General features: G+C 47.8%; 1 protein-coding gene across 7 annotated transcripts in view; it reads right to left on the bottom strand.

Moving 5' to 3' along the window:
- Positions 1 to 18,116, bottom strand: part of DUSP29 (dual specificity phosphatase 29) — a 49,160-nt gene extending 31,044 nt beyond the window's left edge. For 2 of the 7 annotated variants that reach the window (XM_063102122.1, XM_063102117.1), the window contains exons 1-2: positions 17,800 to 18,067; positions 6,022 to 6,252 (exon numbers count right to left, since the gene is read on the bottom strand). In XM_063102122.1, the coding sequence (XP_062958192.1) occupies positions 6,022 to 6,252; positions 17,800 to 17,960 (392 nt within the window). In that variant the 5' untranslated portion in view covers positions 17,961 to 18,067. Of the gene's footprint in view, positions 1 to 2,474; positions 2,544 to 6,021; positions 6,253 to 6,885; positions 6,927 to 17,799 lie in introns of all 7 variants that reach the window. The other 5 variants (XM_063102118.1, XM_063102123.1, XM_063102120.1 and 2 more) reach the window with 5 other exon arrangements.
- Positions 18,117 to 18,567: the final 451 nt, after the last annotated feature.

The raw sequence follows: 18,567 nt of genomic DNA, 5'->3' as shown, positions 1-18,567 counted from the left end.
GGGAGAAACCTGACCCAGGGATGTGTTCTGTCGCAAGGCTGCCCTTAGCACAGAGGGACCTTTAGTGGCAAAGCCTAGTGTCTGTCCTTTACTTTCCTCGCACACTGTAAGTGGAATTTCCAGAACCTGCCTGACCTATAATAGCTCACACTCAATGAGCGTGCCAGGCACTGTGCTAAGTGTCTTATGTGTGCGAACTCTTTAAATCCACATTTCATAGGGGAAGAAATTGAAGCTCAGAAAGATTGAGTGACTTGCCCAAGGCCACGCAGAAACCAGTATTTGACCCAGACACTGTGGCTCCAGAGCAGATGCCTTTCCATAAAGAGGGCCTTAGGAGAGAGGAGGAAGAATGAGATTCATCCTTGGGGTAAGTCTGGTCCCCAGCAAGTCCCAGGGGTCACTGGTCTAGGCTCCAGCAATAGAGGTTGGCTCTGGCTGCATCAGGACATCCATCTTCACTCCTGTTCCTGACCACTTTCACTCCCAGAGCCTTGGTATTCGGCTTTCAAAAAACTTAAGTGCTTTTAGGAAAAGGAAAAACTCAACCTAAATGCAAATATCAAATTAAAACCAAGGCTTTGTGTGTAAGCAGCCAGTGCTGAGCTTTTTGCTGCCGTGGGCAACACCTACAAAGAGACCAAGAAACACAGGCAGTCTTGCCCAGGTCATAACCCTGTGGGCTGCATTGGCAGTGGAATTCATTGCTTTTTCAATAAGCATCTCATTAAGTGGGTGGAGGGCTGAGATCAGGGACAAGCACCATGCCGTGCTGACTTCAGGCTCCTGCTCCAGCTGGGCGTGCAGGTCACACCCCCTGACTGGGGACCTGCCTGGACTCTGCACGTGGGTGCTTGTTTTGGGGCTCAACTAGGCAGAGGTAGATTGAATTGAAAGGGCAGTTACATTTTCTTGGTTGAGAGAAGGTTATGGTCAGATGTCAAGGAGCAAGCATATCGTGTCACGTCAGCCCTGATTGTCCGGCACTCCGTTACCTAGAACATGTTGGTTCTGCTCAGACACTCACTGGCTTCCTGAGTGAAGTCCTTGGCTGGCATTCCGTCTTCCACAGGCCAGCCCTCACCTACCTTTCCAAATTTCTAGTAACAATAATAACAATAACGTTTGCAATTGTCTATTACTTTATAATTTACAAAATGCCACTTTCACATTCTTTATTTCTTTGAAGCTTCTCAGTAACTATTTTTAGAGATGAGGACATGAGCTCTGAAAGGCTAAAGAACCTGCCCAAGACCACTACACCTGACCAGGTTGCTCTGGTAGGTGGTGTGATCATTTAGAATATTTGCTGCCTCTCCTTACGAGTAGGTTCTACTTCCCTGCCCCACTGATGTGAGGCTTTGAGATGAACTTCTTTGGCTAATGAAATGTGAGCAAAGGTGGCATGTGTCACTTCTAAATCAGCTTATGGTTTGCTGTGTCTCTCTTCTCTTTGCTGCAAGACCAGAATCCCAGATGGGACTGCCCCATCAGCCTGGGTCCTGGAGTAAAGTGGCCACGGAGCACAGCCAGAGCCGGCCCACCATGGGTTCTAATGGGAGTGAGAAAGATTAACCATCATTGCGATGGGCCACAGAGATATCAGCGAGTCTGGTAGATTAGCTCAGCTGCTCTAAACTGGCCACACAGTGTAGAATTTGGCTTAATCCCAGACCTTCTGAAAGTATACTTTCTATCACATTCATCACCTATATTCCAAATAAATCACCCTGTTTGCTGTCACCTCCATGGCTTTCTCAACTGCTCTCTCTGCCTGGAATTTTCTTGAAATCCTACCCATCTTTCAAAGTCAAGCTTGGAATCCACCTCTTCTGTGATCTTTCTCAGATCCTTAGTAATACCAGGCACTTACTGATCATTTACTACGTATCTGTGCCAGATGCTACTCCAGCATTTGTTTTATTTCGTTTAATCTTCACCCTATAAGTCTTATTCAATAAGGTGAAGAGCAGTAACGTAACATGTCCCAGGTCACGCGACTGGTAGTTGAGCTTCAAGCCCCGCGCGCCCACTCCACTGCTTCTCCTTTGTTACGTTACCTTCTATACATCCCTTCCCCTCTCCTCAGTTGTAAAACAGCTTCCTTATCTGACTGACCACATTTTTAAAATCTGGGTTCTACCTCTTACTGGTGGTGTGACCTTGGACCGTTCACTTAATTTCTCTGAGCCTCAGTTTCCTCTTTGTATTCCCACAGCTCTTAGCAAGGTACCCAATAAGTGCTTCCTGACCATCTGACTAAGTGAATGAACTCTCTGAGCCTTGGTTTGCCCATTTGTAAAATGGGAGTAATATTGGTAATTCCTGCATAGGGTTGTTGTGGAGTTGAAATGATGCCTAGCACAGGGCACAACACATGGTAAGAATTCAATACCACTTAGTGTTATTATTACAAGCCATAGGAAAGGTAAATATAGTATATAATATATATAGAGAAAAAATTTACTTCTCACCGTGGGGGGTGGGGAAAGCTAGCTTCATGGCAGAAGTGACTTGAGTAGACTTTGAAGAATGCATAGGATCTGGACACAGAGATGATGGGAAGGGAAAGACATTTTAGGCAAAGGGAACAGCATGGATAAAGACTCAGAGACAGTGTTAGTTATAATAATGAAGATCATAATAATATAATGATCTTCTATTCATACATTATTATATGTCTATTACAATTTTTTTTTTGGCAGCTGGCCGGTAAGGGAATCCAAACCCTTGACCTGGGTGTTATAACACTGCACTCTAACAAACTGAGCAAACCAACCAGCCCCAGTGTATGTCTAAAAACCTTGATCTCTCTTCCCCCAATCTAGGGTCAGATCTAAGGAAATAATAAAAATAATAAATACAAAATTTTGCACATAAAGATGTCCACTTCAGCATTGTTTATAAAAATGAGAACATAGAAATAACCGATATGTCCAACAATAGGAAAAGTGGCTAAATAAATCATCTTCTACCCATACATTATTATATATCTATTATAATTAAAGGTACTAGAAGTATGTGGTTGGTTAGAGCGTGGTGTTATAACATCAAGGTTAAGGGTTTGGATCCCCATACTGGCCAGGTGCCAAAAAAAAAAAAAAAAAAAAAAGCTTGTAATAAGGAGAAATGTTTATGAATGATGCCATGTGAAAAAATAAGATCAAGTGAATAATCGATAAGTTACAGCTATATAAGAATAGATTTTAAAACCAGAAATAATACACAGAAAGTACAGAAGAATACGTATTAAAATATTAATAGGAGTTTCTTTGGAGTAATGAGCTTTGGGAGACTGAAAAGTTTTCTTCCCAGGGCCGGCCCGTGTCTCACTCAGGAGAGTGTGGTGCTGGTAACACCAAGGCCACGGGTTCGGGTCCCTATATAGGGATGGCTGGTTAGCTCACTTGGGAGAGCGTGGTGCTGACAACACCAAGTCAAGGGTTAAGATCCCCTTACTGGTCATCTTTAAAAAAAAAAAAAGAAAAAGTTTTCTTCCTTACATTATCATCATTTATTATCATACGTAACCTTTATTTATTTATTTATTTATTTACTTTTATAAAGATGACCAGTAAGGAGATCTTAAGCCTTGACTTGGTGTTGTCAGCTCCATGCTCTCCCAAGTGAGCCGCGGGCCGGCCCCATAGGTAACCTTTACTGAGTGCTTACAATGTACTGGCCACTGCATTATTTTACATGCATTATCCCACATAATCCACACAACCCTATGAGGGATAAAGACTTCCGTATTTATACAATGCATATATATTAGTTTTATAACAGGAAAACATATTTACTACATTTATTTAGTATTTTGTTATTAAAAGATGAGAGGTGCACTCCCCCCCTTTTTTTGTTCCTTCTACCTGTCTCATAACAAAGATTGTTGTACACGTTTTTTTATGTACTGATGCTCTTATTTCTGTGAATTGCATTTCTAAAGGAGATGTTTTGGGTCAAAGTGTATGTGTACCTTTTTCATTGTGAACTAATTTTAGAATTACAGAAAAGTTCCAAAAATAGTGCAGAGATTGTTTGGCAATAAAAAGAAATAAAATACTGATCTATGCTACAACTTGGATGAACCTTGAAAACATTATGTGAAGTAAAAAAAAAAAAAAAAGCCAGTCACCAAAAGCCACATATCATATGATCCTATTTATGAAAAACGTCTGGAATAGATAAATCTACAAAAACAGAAAGTAGATTGGTGGTTGCTAGGGCCTGGGGGGAAGGTGGGGAATGGGGCGTGACGGCTTAGTGGGTTCAGGGTTTCCTTTTGGGGTGATAAAAATGTTCTGAAATTAGATAGTGGTGATGTTTGCACAACTCTGTGAATATAATAAAACCACTAAATTGTATACTTTAAAAGGGTGGTATGTGCATTATATCTCAATAAAGCTGAATTCAAAAAAGAAAACAGGCAGGTTCGCTCAGCTGGTTAGAGCGTGGTGCTGATAACACCAAGGTCCCGGGTTCCATCCCTGCACTGGCCGGCTGCCAAGAAAGAAAGAAAGAGAGAGAGAGAGAGAGAGAGAGAGAGAGAGAAAGAGAGATAACAGTGCAGAGTTCCTGTATACCCCTCTCCTAGGTTCTCCTGATGTTCACAACTGGGAAATTATTGGACAAACTGTGGCACAGACACAATATCCAATGAAACATTAAAAGTGCACAATGGTATATATAGTATAATTCCTTTCTTTCCTAAAAATTACTTAAAAGAAATGTAAACCCTTTTCATTTGTGTATTTGTTTCCTTACATTGGCAGTAGCCTCATAGAAGTGTACAAGTAAACTTAATTCTGGTTAGTCAGGGGCAGAATTAAAAGAGACAAAGGAGATTATGTAGTTTGTTATCATAGCCCTCTATTTAGTTTAATCTGGTATAAAAAGGTGTGTAATTTTTGTAACTTTTTAATTTGAAAAAAATTAAGAAAGAAAAAGACACAAGGGGTGCTGCCCCTAGACCTTCCCATGGCTAGATGATTATCTCTAAGTTTTAAGCAGCAAGATGTGTATTAAGATCACACCTGCGGGGGTCCTGCACCATCTGCTCCTTGGGGAGGTGGGACACGAGCTGGAGCCTGAGGACGGAGGGAGAGTAGGAGTGGTGGTTAAGAACCAGGCCTCCAGGTGGCCAGTGCGGCATTTGAATCCCAGCTCTCTGCCCCTGCTGCACTGTGGGACCTAGAGCCAGTTACTTAACTGCTCTATGACTTGGTTTCCTTATTTTTAAAATGAGAGTAATTAGATAACTTATTTTATTGGGTTACTGCAAGAATAAAATGAGATCATGCATGCAAGATGCTTAGCACAATGCCTGGCATATAGTGTTCAATAAACGATAGCCATCATTATTATTAATAGCATTTAACAGTAGGCACATCTCAATTGTTCGAGTGGGAAATGGTGGCTATAAAAATCTACAGGCAGGGACAGCAAGCTTGACTTAGGCCTACCATCCTTCTGGACACATAAGTCGATGTACTGCTCCATCGACCTGAGAATTGGTTTTATTCTTACAGGTGTTATACTGAGCTAAAATAAAAGACTACATTCCCCAGCCTCCCTTGCAGCTAGGGGCAAGGGAAGTCTTGGGCGAGACTTCCCTTTGGAAAGATGCCCTTTTGTTCTTCCTTTCCCTCCACCTTCCTGCTGTCTGGATCCTATAGTTGATGTTGGAGCCCTGTCAGCAACCTGGGATCCTGCAGCAACCTTGAGGAAGGAAGCCATGCCCTCAGGATGGTGGAGCAGAAACCCAGGAGCCTGAGTCCTTGATGTCCCCACAGCTGCCATGCCAGATCCAGCTTGCCTTCCTCTGGACTTATATGCAAGAGAGAAACAAACCTCTATCTTATTTAAGCCCTTTTCTGGGTTTTCTGTAATATGAAGATAAACCCAGGTCTAATAGAGTTCTCACGGAACAACTAAACCTAAAAAGCCAAAACTCCTGGATAGGAGGTGGTGCGGGCTGTGACCTGGGGAGGGACTGCTCCTTGTCCTGGGCCTGGCACTTACTCATCGCCGATGTAGAGCTTGGGCCAGACCTCGTTGACGTGGGTGTACTGGGGACTGCCCTTCCAGAAGAGCCGCTCCAGCTCGAAGGCTCCAGGGGTACAGTAGTCCTCCTCTTCCCTGTCCTCCGCCTTCGGTGACAGCCTCTTGGCAGCCAGGTAGGTGTTCTTGAGGCTTGTCTTCGGTTCTCCAGATGTCATTTTGGCACCAAGGGATTGTCTTTCCATTCTGCAGCTGGTCATGAGAGAGGGTCAGAATGGGGGTTAGCCGGGGCCCCAAGGTAGGGATGGGAATGAGTTGATCCTAAAATCTGGCAGGTGTTTTCCCTGCTCCCACTTCCTCTTCCCAGGCCACACAGGTAAACAAGGAAGGCCGTGATGGCAGTTAAACAACATTCCAGTCTTTCCAGAGCAAGAGTGCTGGGGGCCTCTCATGCAGACCGACGTGGGTTACAGCAGACCCAAGGTGGGCTTTGGGCCTAAAAAATCCTTGCAGGCAGCCAGTCTCTTCCCACCTTTCTTTTAGACTTTACTCCTTCTTTGGTGCCTACTTTTTCCTTTATCTGACTGGAACCTGCTAGTTTGGGCCATTTTGAACCCAAATAGGAAGACCCAGAAGGTCCCTGACATTCGAAGCCTTTGGCACTGTCAGCATCTGCAGGGAGCAGTGGGCCAGCAGCAGGGGCACGTTGCTGAGTCCAGAGCCTGCCGGGACCTGGGTCTGGGCAGCCATGCACATAAGTAGAGCTTGAGAAGCTTGTGGTGGAAGGAAACTTGGCTGCAGGAGGGTTAGTCAACTTGTGAGGCCAGTTGAAGCCATGTTCATGGGTCTCGCACCTGGAGGCTGGCAGTTGCTGCGTTAACTTACCAGGGGGTCAGGGGGAGACGTTCCGAGCTAGAAAGCTGGGCCTGCAGATGGAAACGTGTATTTGGAGAGCTTGTCAGGCTCTGTAAGTGGAATGCAGGAGAAAAGTTTCCATGGTCCCCAAGAAAATGAATTCACTGTGGAATGGGGCGCGTTGGTTCCCTGAGTAAATGATAGATCTACATTCTCACAGCCTGGGAGGGGAGTTGTCCTGGTGCTCTGAGACTGCAGGGAAGGAGAAAGGGTGGGGTGACTGAGAAACTTGGAGGTGAGTGACGGGGACCGAATGCTGTTCACTCATTTGACAAATGCTTGCATAGCGCTTCCTTTGTGTCCGCACCGTTCCAAGTGCTTTACCGTTACAAACTCATTTAATCTTCTTAACAACCCTAAGAGGCAGGCACTATTATTATCCCCATTTCACAGATGAGGAAAATTATAAAGTGAGGATGTTTGTAGCACATGACCTTCGCCTCCAGAGAGCGAGGCTGGTGGGGGTGCGGTGTGAGGAAGGCGGACTGGGATGCCAAGCACGCGAACGAGGGTCGGTAGCTTCGAAGGTCATGGGATCACGTCCAAGTACTCAGAAGACAGCTCGAAGAGACTCCCACTTACCAAAAATGGGACCGTTTATTTGCACATGAATATTATAAATGACTCAAGTGGATGAAACACGTCAAACACTTAGATCACAGTGAAACTTAATTATTCACTGTTGGAAGACGCTAGTGAATCAGCTCCTTATTTTGAAGATCAATAAATAAAAGGAAGGAATCTAGCATTTCCTGTTCCTTTCGATACAAACTACTACCGGGTAGATGTTATGTATTCCCCATCATAAATAAAGAAGGGAAGAAGCACCATTTTATAACACCTGATGAGCAGGTACCTCCAGGCACTGACCACTGACTGATAACATAAGAGGAAGAGATGGTCATGACCTCCAAGCTCTTTGCAAAATAAAAAAAAAATAAAAAAATTTAAAAAGTAGACAGTCAGATAGAAGAACATACCACCATGGTGAAGTCGTCTCACCACAGAAAAACCTGAATTGTGGCGCTGGCCGGTCAGCTCAGTTGGTTAGAGCACGGAGCTGACAACACCAAGGTCCAGGGTCCCATCCCCGCACCAGCCAGCACCAAAGACAAAAAACCTGAATCTTATCAGAGTCCTGAGTCTAGATCCACCAGCCAATTTGCAGGAGATTCAGAGGACAATTAAATTATACTACGGGGCCTTATCTTTTAGAAATACTTACTGAAATATTCACGGATGAAATGGTATAATGTCAGGGATTTAGAAACATAACATTGAGTGTTGCGGGGCAGGGTGTTGATGGAGGTGTGACTGGGGCAGGATTGGCCGTGCCTGGTGGAGGGGTCTGACAGTGGTTACAGGGCAGTTACGGCTTCTCTTTGAGTGTGTTTGGAATTCTCCATAATAAAAATTTAAAAAGAAAAAGAAAGGTCTGAAACCACTGCTTTGGAGAATTTGATTCTCCTAAATCCATAGTAGATGAACTAAAGGGTCACTAGCTAACAGGGTGTGTCTGGGGGATGGTGACCTCCTCCTACAACACCCCGCTTCCTCGGGTGGGCGGTGGGGGCAACGGGCAGCAGAGGGGACCCTTCTTTGAAGTCTCTCAAAGTGTGGTCTAAGGACCACCTCCATCAGGCTGGTCAGTTAGCTCAGCTGGTTAGAGCGTGGTATTATAACACCAAGGTCAAGGATTTGGATTCTCATACTGGCCAGCCACCAAAAAGATTTTTTAAATAAAGACCACCTCCATCGGTCACCTGGCACCAGCTAAAAAATACAGATTCCTAGGCTACACACTGGACTGGGGGTGCGGGCCTAGGAGCCTGTATTTAAACAAGCTCCCAAGTGAGTCTGATGTGAGCTGAGATGTGGCTGAAGAGTCAAGGAGCTGTTGAGTCAAGAAAGGGTAATAAGGGTGCTCAATTAAAGTGCCTCCCACCTCAGTGAGAACACAGGGGCCTGGGAGGAGAGACAGCCCTGCCCCAGACTCCTTAGTGTTGATCGTCTCCATAGCCTCAGTGTCTGGCACGTGGGAGGTGCTCAGGAAATACTGGTTGAATGAGGGAGTAGCTTAGAGAATGAATGAGTGAATGAATGACTGAGGGGTGAATGAATCACGGAGGACAATGAGGCCTGTGCTGGGGACCCAGCAAGAGCTGCTGAGGCAGGACTGAGCCCCTGGGCTGGCTGGGGGGTGGGGTGGGGTGGCAGAACACGGGATGGACCGTACCTCCTGTAGCAGGTGGCTGGTCAGGCCCACACTCAACTCTGGGGCTGCCTGCTGGTGTTTCCAGTCAGGAAGGGAGCAATCATTTCAAGGAGTAGCCAGAAACCTCTCTTTCAGGAACCAGCACAGATCCCTCAGTCTCCTAAGAGCGTAGTTACAGCTCTCCTTGCTTTAGGCCCTCAGGGGCCTTAATTTTGAGAGGTCCAAAGCTTAGCCTGTCCATGGCATGCACTCTTCTTGTTTCAAAGTGAGTGGAAGCTGAGCACCATATACCTAAATGTGGTGGTTTAGGCCATCTGAACCCTGGCTGCCACTAAAAGAGGTTTCGGAAGAGGTGATTTTAGGGGGTAAATTCCATTCTGAAACCTGCATCTGCCTCCTTTGATCACTGAAGCTGACCTCACCGTTGGTGAGGCTGGTCCTCGTTCACTGTGCGGTGGAGGGAACCACCCCCACCCCCATCTCTGTGCTGAAAGCCTCGGCTGGATTTCCAGACAGAAGAGGAAGTGGTGCGGTCTCCCCAGAACAGCTTGGCACGCAGAGGGAGCTCTGGGATCTATTATCCTCCAGCGTGCAGATTTGATGGGGAAAGAGAACAAAGCGTGGAGCCGTCCAGAAACCACAGACCTGTAATCTTTCCAAACCCTGGAGGCGGCTTGTGTGCATCCTTCTCTGCATGGCTCCCAAATCTCTAATTCTCAGAAAGGCCAGGAGCGTCTGTTTCCCAGATCACAGCCAAAATGGAAGGGGAAGACAAATCTGTTCTGTTTGGTTTCCATAGATTCAACCCGGAGATTAACTGCCAAGGTCTCAATGACACACAGAATATCAATCACAGGCTAAATGTCATAATGAGAGCTGGGCAGGCTGTCAAGAGAGGCCTCCAGGTTCCTGTTGCTGCTTTATATTTAAAGATTTGGTCCCAGGAAATCAAACTCTGAAGACTACTTGGTCCACGTGCAGCGTTGGCCTGTCTCCTCCTCAAAGGGTAGCAAACTCAGACTCCTTCATGGAAGGACCAAGCAGATAACAGAGAGGAAGGAAGTGGGTTGGGTGTTAAACAATAAAAGAAACAAACAAAAACCTGGTTATTGGCCTTAGGCAAGAGACATCAGGGAGTGGTGGGGACTGTGGCACACTAAGGAGCAAATGCCCCCCACCACCACCCCAAAGGGGGCAGCAGCTTGCCATTCCAGGTGGGAATGAAAGCACAGATTTTCTGATATTTTTGTGAGAAAACTACTGATTTTTAAATGTAGGCTGGTGTAGTAGATGCTGTCCTTGCCCTGTCTCATTCCTCAGCTCAAGTCACTGCAGCATAAGGGGACAGTTCCCTCATGTGCAAAAGGCTTCCTACCTCAAGCGCCTGTGTTTCCCTGCTTCAAGGTGTTTTCTGGTCTTTGTGCTGGTCAGGCTGGAAGCACAGGGAGTTAGCCCCAGAAGTTATCACCAGTGAGGGGCAGGAGCTCTGGATAAACACCCAAGCTTCCTCAACCCGGAGCAGGGCAGTTGTGAACTATGTCCTGCACAATGTCCTGGAAGTCCCGGAGATGCTGGAGTTCCCCAGTTGCCCAGGGTCGCAGCTCGCTGTCTCGCACGTCCTTCTGGCTCCCCTCTGTCCCAGCACCGTGCTCACATTGCACTTCCTGGAGCACCTCGCACATGGACACCTCGGCCCCAAATCCCTGAAGGAAGCTAAACTAAGATACAGCTAATTTTATTTATTTATTTATATATATATTTTTAAAAGATGACCGGTAAGGGGATCTTAACCCTTGACTTGGTGTTGACAGGACCATGTTCACCCAGTGAGCCAACAGGCCATCCCTAGATGGGACCCGAACCCTGGCCTTGGTGTTATCAGCACCGCACTCTCCCAAGTGAGCCACAGGCCGGCCCTAGGATACAGCTAATTTTAAAACATTTAAAGATAACGTGGTACATATATGTCAATACATCACGTTGTACTCCATAAATATATACAATTACTATTTGTCAAATAAAAATAAAAATTTAAATAAAAAAAGAAAAAGCAGAGATACCATGTAAACAGAATGCAGGAAGCCAAGCAGAACGTGACCACGAAGGCATGAAGTGCCATTTCCAGGAAACAGTGGCCTGCTTTTGGAGAGCTATCAACACGGCCCCTCGTCACTTCTGACTCTATTTCAGAATTTTTTTTGAGCGGGGGTGTGTGCTGGCTGGTTAACTTGGTTAGAGTGTGGTGCTGATAACTGGCCAGCCACAAGGAAAAAAATTTATTTTTATTTTTTGGCGACTGGCCGGTTTGGGATCAAACCCTGGACCTTGGTGTAATCAGCACCACGCTCTAACCAAGGAGCTAACTGGCTGGTCCCCTTGATCTGAATTTAAAACTGTAATTTTGATACCATTATTTACTTTTATGCAAAAAAAAAAAAAAAAAAAAAGCACAAAACCAAGAAAAACACAAACCAAACAAAAAACTTTGTATAGTTATTTTGTTTTTTTTAAACTAGAAAAAAAAAATGTACCAAAATGTCAATACTGTGGACATGTAGCAGGACTCAGGAAATTTTTTTTGTTTTCTATTCTGGGATTTTTTAAATAAATAATCATATGTTGTAATAACCATGTCTATATTTTTTAACTGTGCTGGCCAAACAGAACAATCTGGGCAGAAACTGTGACTTCTGATTTGCTATTTCCAGTCTATCTAACTTGCTCCTGGGACCTGACACCGCCACTGGCCCTTGGCTGCCCTCACGGCCCCAACAATCACTGAGGACTCTCAGAACAACGTGACTCGTCCACCTCGAGCCTCGGTTTCTTCTTTGATAAAATGGAGCTGTAACTAGAGGAGTAAAGATGACTTTTAAAACAAACAAACATACCCAACCTGAACTCTTTTGCTCTCTAAGGTGGTGCATGGGATAGGCAGGGTGGAGAGATGCATAATTCATTTCAGTGGGAAAATTAAATCTCTAAGTGACACCCTTGAGCCTGCAGAGATCAGCCAGAGAGCAAGGCCTATGAATGATAAGACTCACTACTGGCCTCTCGCTTGTCAAAGGACAAAATTACAGCACATTTAAAGATCTTAATTGGCTTTATTGCAATTCTAGAAACGGGCAACACTTCATTCCATAAAATAGAATAAGTGTTCCAATGAGCTGAGGTTGAGTTTTTTTTAAAATTTATTTTTTATTTTTGGTGGTTGGCCAGTACAGGGATTGAACCGTGGACCTTGGTGTTATGAGGTTGACTTTATAGATAGAAAAAGGACTAAAAAAGCAGAAACAGAACAAAAAGCAGATTGGTCATTTCAAAGTTACTATCCTTGTAAGGTGGGGACGAGGAGACAGCAATAGAAAAATTGCTGATTATTTAACATCAGGCAACTCCAAGTTACTTCTTTAGCATAAGGATTAAACAGCGAGAACTTCATTATTATGGCTATTAAGATTTAAATTGGTCTGTGTGAGAAACTGGCTCTTATCTCTCTCTCTTGATTTCTCCAAAGATCAGACAACAACGTGGTTTGGGTTTGGTGTTACGGAACTTTAGCAGGAGTGACTTCATGTTGATTTTTTTAGTCTGGTCTGTTGGAGCCCTAGTGCAGAAGCTTAGTCCAAAACGGTGGCCTCCTATCATTTTTATTTAACATGCTTAACAGTATACACCATTTGAAGGTCCTTTTGACAAAAAAAGATATCTTTGAAAAAGGTAAGTTCTGCAGCGTGGCCCAGAAAGTGGTGGGGTAAAACAAAGAGAACCAAATCGTTCCGTACAATAAAGCAAGAGAGTTTTGAGTTTCCTAGAACATTCTAGAAGGGGTGGGGGGAGGGCTCTGTGATGGGGAGGAGGAGGGGAGGTCTTGGGGTCAGAGACTGCCAGGTGAGGAGCGTCCCACGGGAGTGACAGCCACGGGAATACTGAGAACAGGGACTGCCAATGTATAGTTGGCGGTGCCCCACAGCTATGTCAGGCCTCTCCTTGTCACCTTAACCCTTCGGCGAAACTGCCACACACAACAGCCATGTTCGTGGTGCTTTCAGGAAACCAAAGGAAAAGGAGCTTGCATCGGTGGAGAGAAGAACAGAAGTTTATGAAGTAGCAAAACGAGTACAGCATGATCCAGTTCTTACACAAAACACAATTCTCGAAAATATGAACACTGGCTACCTGCTCATTTTAGCGTGACGAAATCATATGTGATTTCTGTTTTCTTCTTTTTAAAGTGACCGCCTTTTCCTAAATTTTCTATGGTGAATGTGTATTGAGTATATGGAGGGAACAAAACAAAACCCTTTGAAAGTTCTATTTGGAATCGCTCTGTACGTGGTAGCTGCTGCCCTACACCTGTGGGCTGCGACGCAGGAAGGCGGCCCTCAGGACAAGGCCTGACTGGTGTCCCCACATCTCGCGTGGCACCGAGTGCCCTCCTGTTAAGTGGGGGCCCCTCTGAAGGCAGGTCGGTGCCCCCCTGGAGGCCTCCAGTGGCAGCGGCCAGGCCTAGGCTGTATCAGAAGGTCATTCTAGTCCCCGTGCTTCCTGGGAAACCAGCAGGGAACCCAGACTTTTGTGGGCCCTGAACCTTATACGATTTCTTTAAGAGAAAGAAAACCAAACAGGTACAGGGCCTGGGAAGAGGCCTGGGCTGGTGCAGGGCTCAGAAGCTGCGGGTGAGTCCCCGTCTGAGGGAAGAAGAGGGCGGCAACCCCACCCCGTCCCTACCCCGTCCACCCCACGGGGACAGAGCCAGCGTCCTTGGCTTCGCTCAGCCTGTCTCAGCTTAGTCTAAGTCAGCGACATCGGGGGCGCCTGGGGGGTCCCGAGTGGGGATGGGAAGTGACTAGTTTCTCCTCGACCTCACCCCAGGAGTTAGGCCTGGCCCTGCCCCTCAGCTTCCTCCTGTGTCCCCGAGTTAAGCACAAGGTGGGGCTGGGCCAGGCAGCTTTTGGTCCTAGTAGAACAGTTTACAATCTAGTCTTTAAAAAAATCCTTTTCTCCCTTTCGAGGTGTCCTGTGTCTGTGCCCGGGTGCACACGCAGCGCGGGCTCGTGCTCCTGAGGCGCCGGGATCTGGGGGAAAGCCAGTCTGTGTTTCAATGCGCGCCACCACGTTTCCTCCATGACACCACCCAGGCCGCCTGGGATGCTTTGAAAGAAGAGGGAGAGTGAACATCCTGCTGTGCTGCGGACATTACTCTATCAGGAGAGTAGTACCGACCGCCGGGGTGTGGGCAGCGGGGAGGAATTTGGCAGCCTGTCTGTAAATACATACATGTTTTAAATTTGCTACTAATCAGTGCCTGTCTTTATGCATTTTAAATCTCCAAAAAGGATCCCAACTTAGGAAATAAAAGTTGTGGGTTTTTTCAAAATTAAAACCTGGACGTGAAAAACCCAGGAATTTTTTGTTGCTTATAATTTAATTCCTAATGTATCAGACATAATCCAAGTTTAACAGATATTTTTTTCCTTTTGGATTCTGGCAAGTCTGTTAACAGGAGGCAATTATGGGAATTAATATAAAATGCTTTTATTAAAAAAGCAGAAAAGGCTTCATTTAGGAGGTAATTTAATATTCCTTCCACGATGGTGTTGATGTCATGAACTTGTTTGATTAACTCCTCGAACGGTTTCAAAGCGCTGCGGGGCGGTAATTTATGAAGTCCTAACTGCTCGCCCGGCCTGGGTTTGGCAGAGGCGGGCCTCCCGGAAACTGCCGAGGCCGCAGGCCCGCAGTGGCTGCCTCCTCAGACAGGGGCCGGCTGGGATGGCCTTTGCTGGCTGCAGAGGGGCAGGTCTGGCGTGGGAGACAGGGGCTGTGACGTCTGACCAGCCCCGTGTGGTTCCCGACGGCTACGCGGCTGGGCCTTTGCCTCCTCTGAAGATGTGTGGAACCCTGCAGGCAGTTCCACAGCACAGGGATTCTTTCGAGAACTGTTTCCCACCACATGTCACCTCAGAACAAGGCTTTCTTGTTTGGGGAAGGGCACAGGGGGTGGCAGGCTGTGCGGGGTGCGGCCCTCGCCACAGGCCCATCACCCCTCCACTTCCCCGTCCAGGCCTGTCTCCCGGGGGCTGCACAGGGGACACACAGAAGCTCACCAAGAAACCAAGGCCCTGGAAGGACCCAGGGAAGGGATCATACAGTTGGTTACTTTTGCGTGTGCCCAGTGATTATCTGCTCTCAAAACCTAGATAGGGAATGACTGTCCCCACTTTACAGATGGAAAAATGAGGGTCAGAGCGGTTAAGAACGTGACACTGGGCTAGTACGTGGTGAATCTGGGACTCAGCCCAGCAGCCTAACATCCCATCAATAGATACTTTGCTGTAATCTTGACCACAAGGTGTAAGCTCCTGAGGGCAGGCCTGGGCCCGCGCTTAAGCTTCCTCATCGGTGGAAGGCGGATAATATCCACCTCACCGGTTGTTGGATTAAATGACATAACCTGTGCCCTTGGCACATCTGCACGGGGTCAAAGAGTGTTTCATGGAGCAGGGACATAGAGGCAGCGGTGACGAGGAGGCAGCAGGGGTGGGGGAGTTCCTGACTGTGTTGGGAGCTCTGTTCTGAGCCAGGAATAGGCAAGAATGAGGGAAGCAGCGTGGCTGGGAGAGGGTCTCCGTAGGGTAGTTGTGGCAGAGGAGACATACATAAACAAGTCTGAACATCCTTCTTTGGGTGATGGGGCTCATTTGCTCCTGCGTGAAGTGCAAGGAAGGCTTTAGGGAGAAGGAGAAAGGACTCTCTCCAGCCGGTAATATCTGGTGGCTGTGCCAGGCTGCTAGGAGGCTTGCCTCCCTGCTCACTGTGGAAGTGGGGGGCCCAGAGCCATCAAGGGTCCCCGAAAGCAGAAAATCAAACACCATCTGCTCTGGAGGCAGGCTGAAGAGGGCAAACGCAGCCATGACCCCTGGCCCCAGGACCTGGAGCTGCTGTTCCCAGGCCCAGGCCCCCGGGGAGGAGCCCAGGTTGGAGTTCAGGCACTGCGGGGAGCAGGAGAGGGAGACGCACCCTGCCCCCACCCCACTGAGGGCACCAGGCCACAGTGGCTACGCCATCAGACGGTGAGGCACACCGCGTTCTGGCTGCTGCCACTGTCTAGGCTATGTGACCCTTCGCAGGACACTTAATTCTTTGTGTCTCAGTTTCCTCATCTGACAATGAGATGATGATGTCCCTCTGTCACAGAGCCCTTGCAGTTGTGGGGAGTAAGTGAGCAAATACTTACAGGGAGAGCTCTCAGCACAGTGCCGGGCGCATAGTCAGCGCAGCAGCACTACAGCCCACAAGGGTTGGCAGTGTCGGGAAGGCCAGCTCTGCCCCCTCCCCAAGTGGACTCAGCTGGGCTCGGTGGGGTTGCCCGAGCTGGTAGCAGCTCAGCCTCCAGCCCTGGTGCCTCCCTTCACCTCCTCACCTGCCGTGGGACTGACCACAGCCACAGGGATTCCACCCTCGGACAGGATCCAGATTCCCCTCCAACCCAGGTGTCTGTCACCCCAGGACTGAAATGTCCCCAGCGAGGGCCTCCAGCTTATCCAATGGTGGAGGACCACTGTCTCCCCTCTCCCCCTCAGCACAAATCTGCTTTTGTCCCTAAAGAGCCTTCCAGGTGAATGGCCTCCCCCTAACTCTCCTCAGACCCTCTCCCACATCCCACGCCCCAGCCCCCATGCCCAAGGCTCCTCCCTGGTAAAGGCCTTGCTTGTCAGTCTTCAGATTTGCAGGTAAGACCAATACGATTTTCTTATGAAGAGACAAGAGGGGCCACAAGGAAAAGGCCGGGGTCACAGAAAAGGCACTGAGTACCAGGGACCCTCAGGGACTGCTGGCCCTGAGTGCAGCACAGCTCCCAGACATGCTCCCCGTGCCTCCTCCCCTCTGACTCAGGAAATTTTCCCTTGGAATGTGTTCAGCCTTCAGTCAACCCCCCAGTCCCAACAGCTCTTGAGTTGGGCCCAGGAAGGACCAAGGGCACCAGGCCTAATGTGAGAGCCCTGGTCTGACACGCAGGGCGCCTTCCCCACCTACCCGCATGGGAGAGGTGCTGTCTTGGAGGATTGGCTCTGTCCCTCCATGACCCAGCCTCCCCATCTCTACCAGGGCAGTGTCATCCCCAACCCCATCCTCCCACAAGGACTGGGAAAAGCCTGAAAAACAGTCACTCTGTCCAAATGATGCTCAGCAATACCCAGAACACAGGGAGAATTGTCATCCCTAGATTCAAGTCCTCATTTGTAATTTGGGCCGCCCTACACGTGATCTGAGTCACTCCAGTCCCTCTACCCCCTCCCCCTGGGAGATTTTTTCCCTCTGTACTGGCTAAATGCACAAGGGTGGAACCTTGCTGGAATGGGACATTATACAACACATCCAATGCCTCGTAAGGGCCCGCTGAGCTCTAACCCACCCGATTAGCCTTGAGAAATGCTCATCAAATTGGAAGCTTAGACTTAGAGGAAGGGAAGTGGAGAAAATTCCATGGAGTCTCTAGAAAAAGATGGGACAGCAAGAAGCCTTTCATGCTAAAAGGATGCCAGCTGTTCTCCACAGCTCCAGAATAGGGTAGAAAAGGGGCTTCTAATCCCTGCACGAGGCCCACAACGAACGCTTGGCTAAACCCAAGAAGGGCCAGCCTCCCCTCTGAAGGGCCTTACCTGCGTGCGCCGGAGCCTGGCCGGGTCAGTAGGTGCTGGTTCGTGGCATGTGGTGGCTGCACACCCAGACACCGTGGTGGAATTGGAGAGCCTATTTTTAGGGCCAGATCTGCTGACACTGACCTTGCATGCTGTCCAGTCCGAGAAGAGACCCGCGGCATCTGCTTGCAAAATGATTCACCAGTGTGACCTGAAACCCTTGACTTAGGAAGTCCTATACCTGGAGCTCACATGCTTGTCCCCAGCGCAAAAGCAGGACATGTGGCTACAAGGGCAGGGACAGACAAAGGAATTTCCCAGCTTTGTTCCCCTGGGATGGACGAGGGCAGGTGTCTGTGGGGCCCTGCCCTGAGCTCTGTCCCAGAACAGCTGGAACAGAGGAGGTTTGACTCCTGGCACAGAGCCTGTGGGAGGGCCGGGAGGGCCCAGCATGGACAACTCTCTATTCCAGTCCTTTCTGAGAGTTTGTGGAGCCATCTGTGGGGGACGGATGGAATGGATGCCACATCATGTGGGATGGTCAATGAAACTCTGAGACAGACTCCAAGCTTGGGGGTAGTCTGCATTGTGTCACTTCCCCTGAGACCCCCACCAAGTACCCAGGCTTCTGGGCTTTAGTGAGGATAATGATCATAACACCATCCTTTTGTGCTGTCCTGAGGATTAAATGAGATAAAGTATGGAAAATACTCAGCACAGTGTCTGGCAGATGGTGAACATGTAAAAAACGCTACGTGGTATTAATATACCAAATAGAATCCCAATTCA

Source organism: Cynocephalus volans, chromosome 7 (genome assembly GCF_027409185.1).
Source record: "Cynocephalus volans isolate mCynVol1 chromosome 7, mCynVol1.pri, whole genome shotgun sequence".
NCBI lineage: Eukaryota > Metazoa > Chordata > Mammalia > Dermoptera > Cynocephalidae > Cynocephalus > Cynocephalus volans.
The sequence above is the reverse complement of the archived record's forward strand: the minus strand, read 5'-3'. Positions and strand labels throughout refer to the sequence as shown.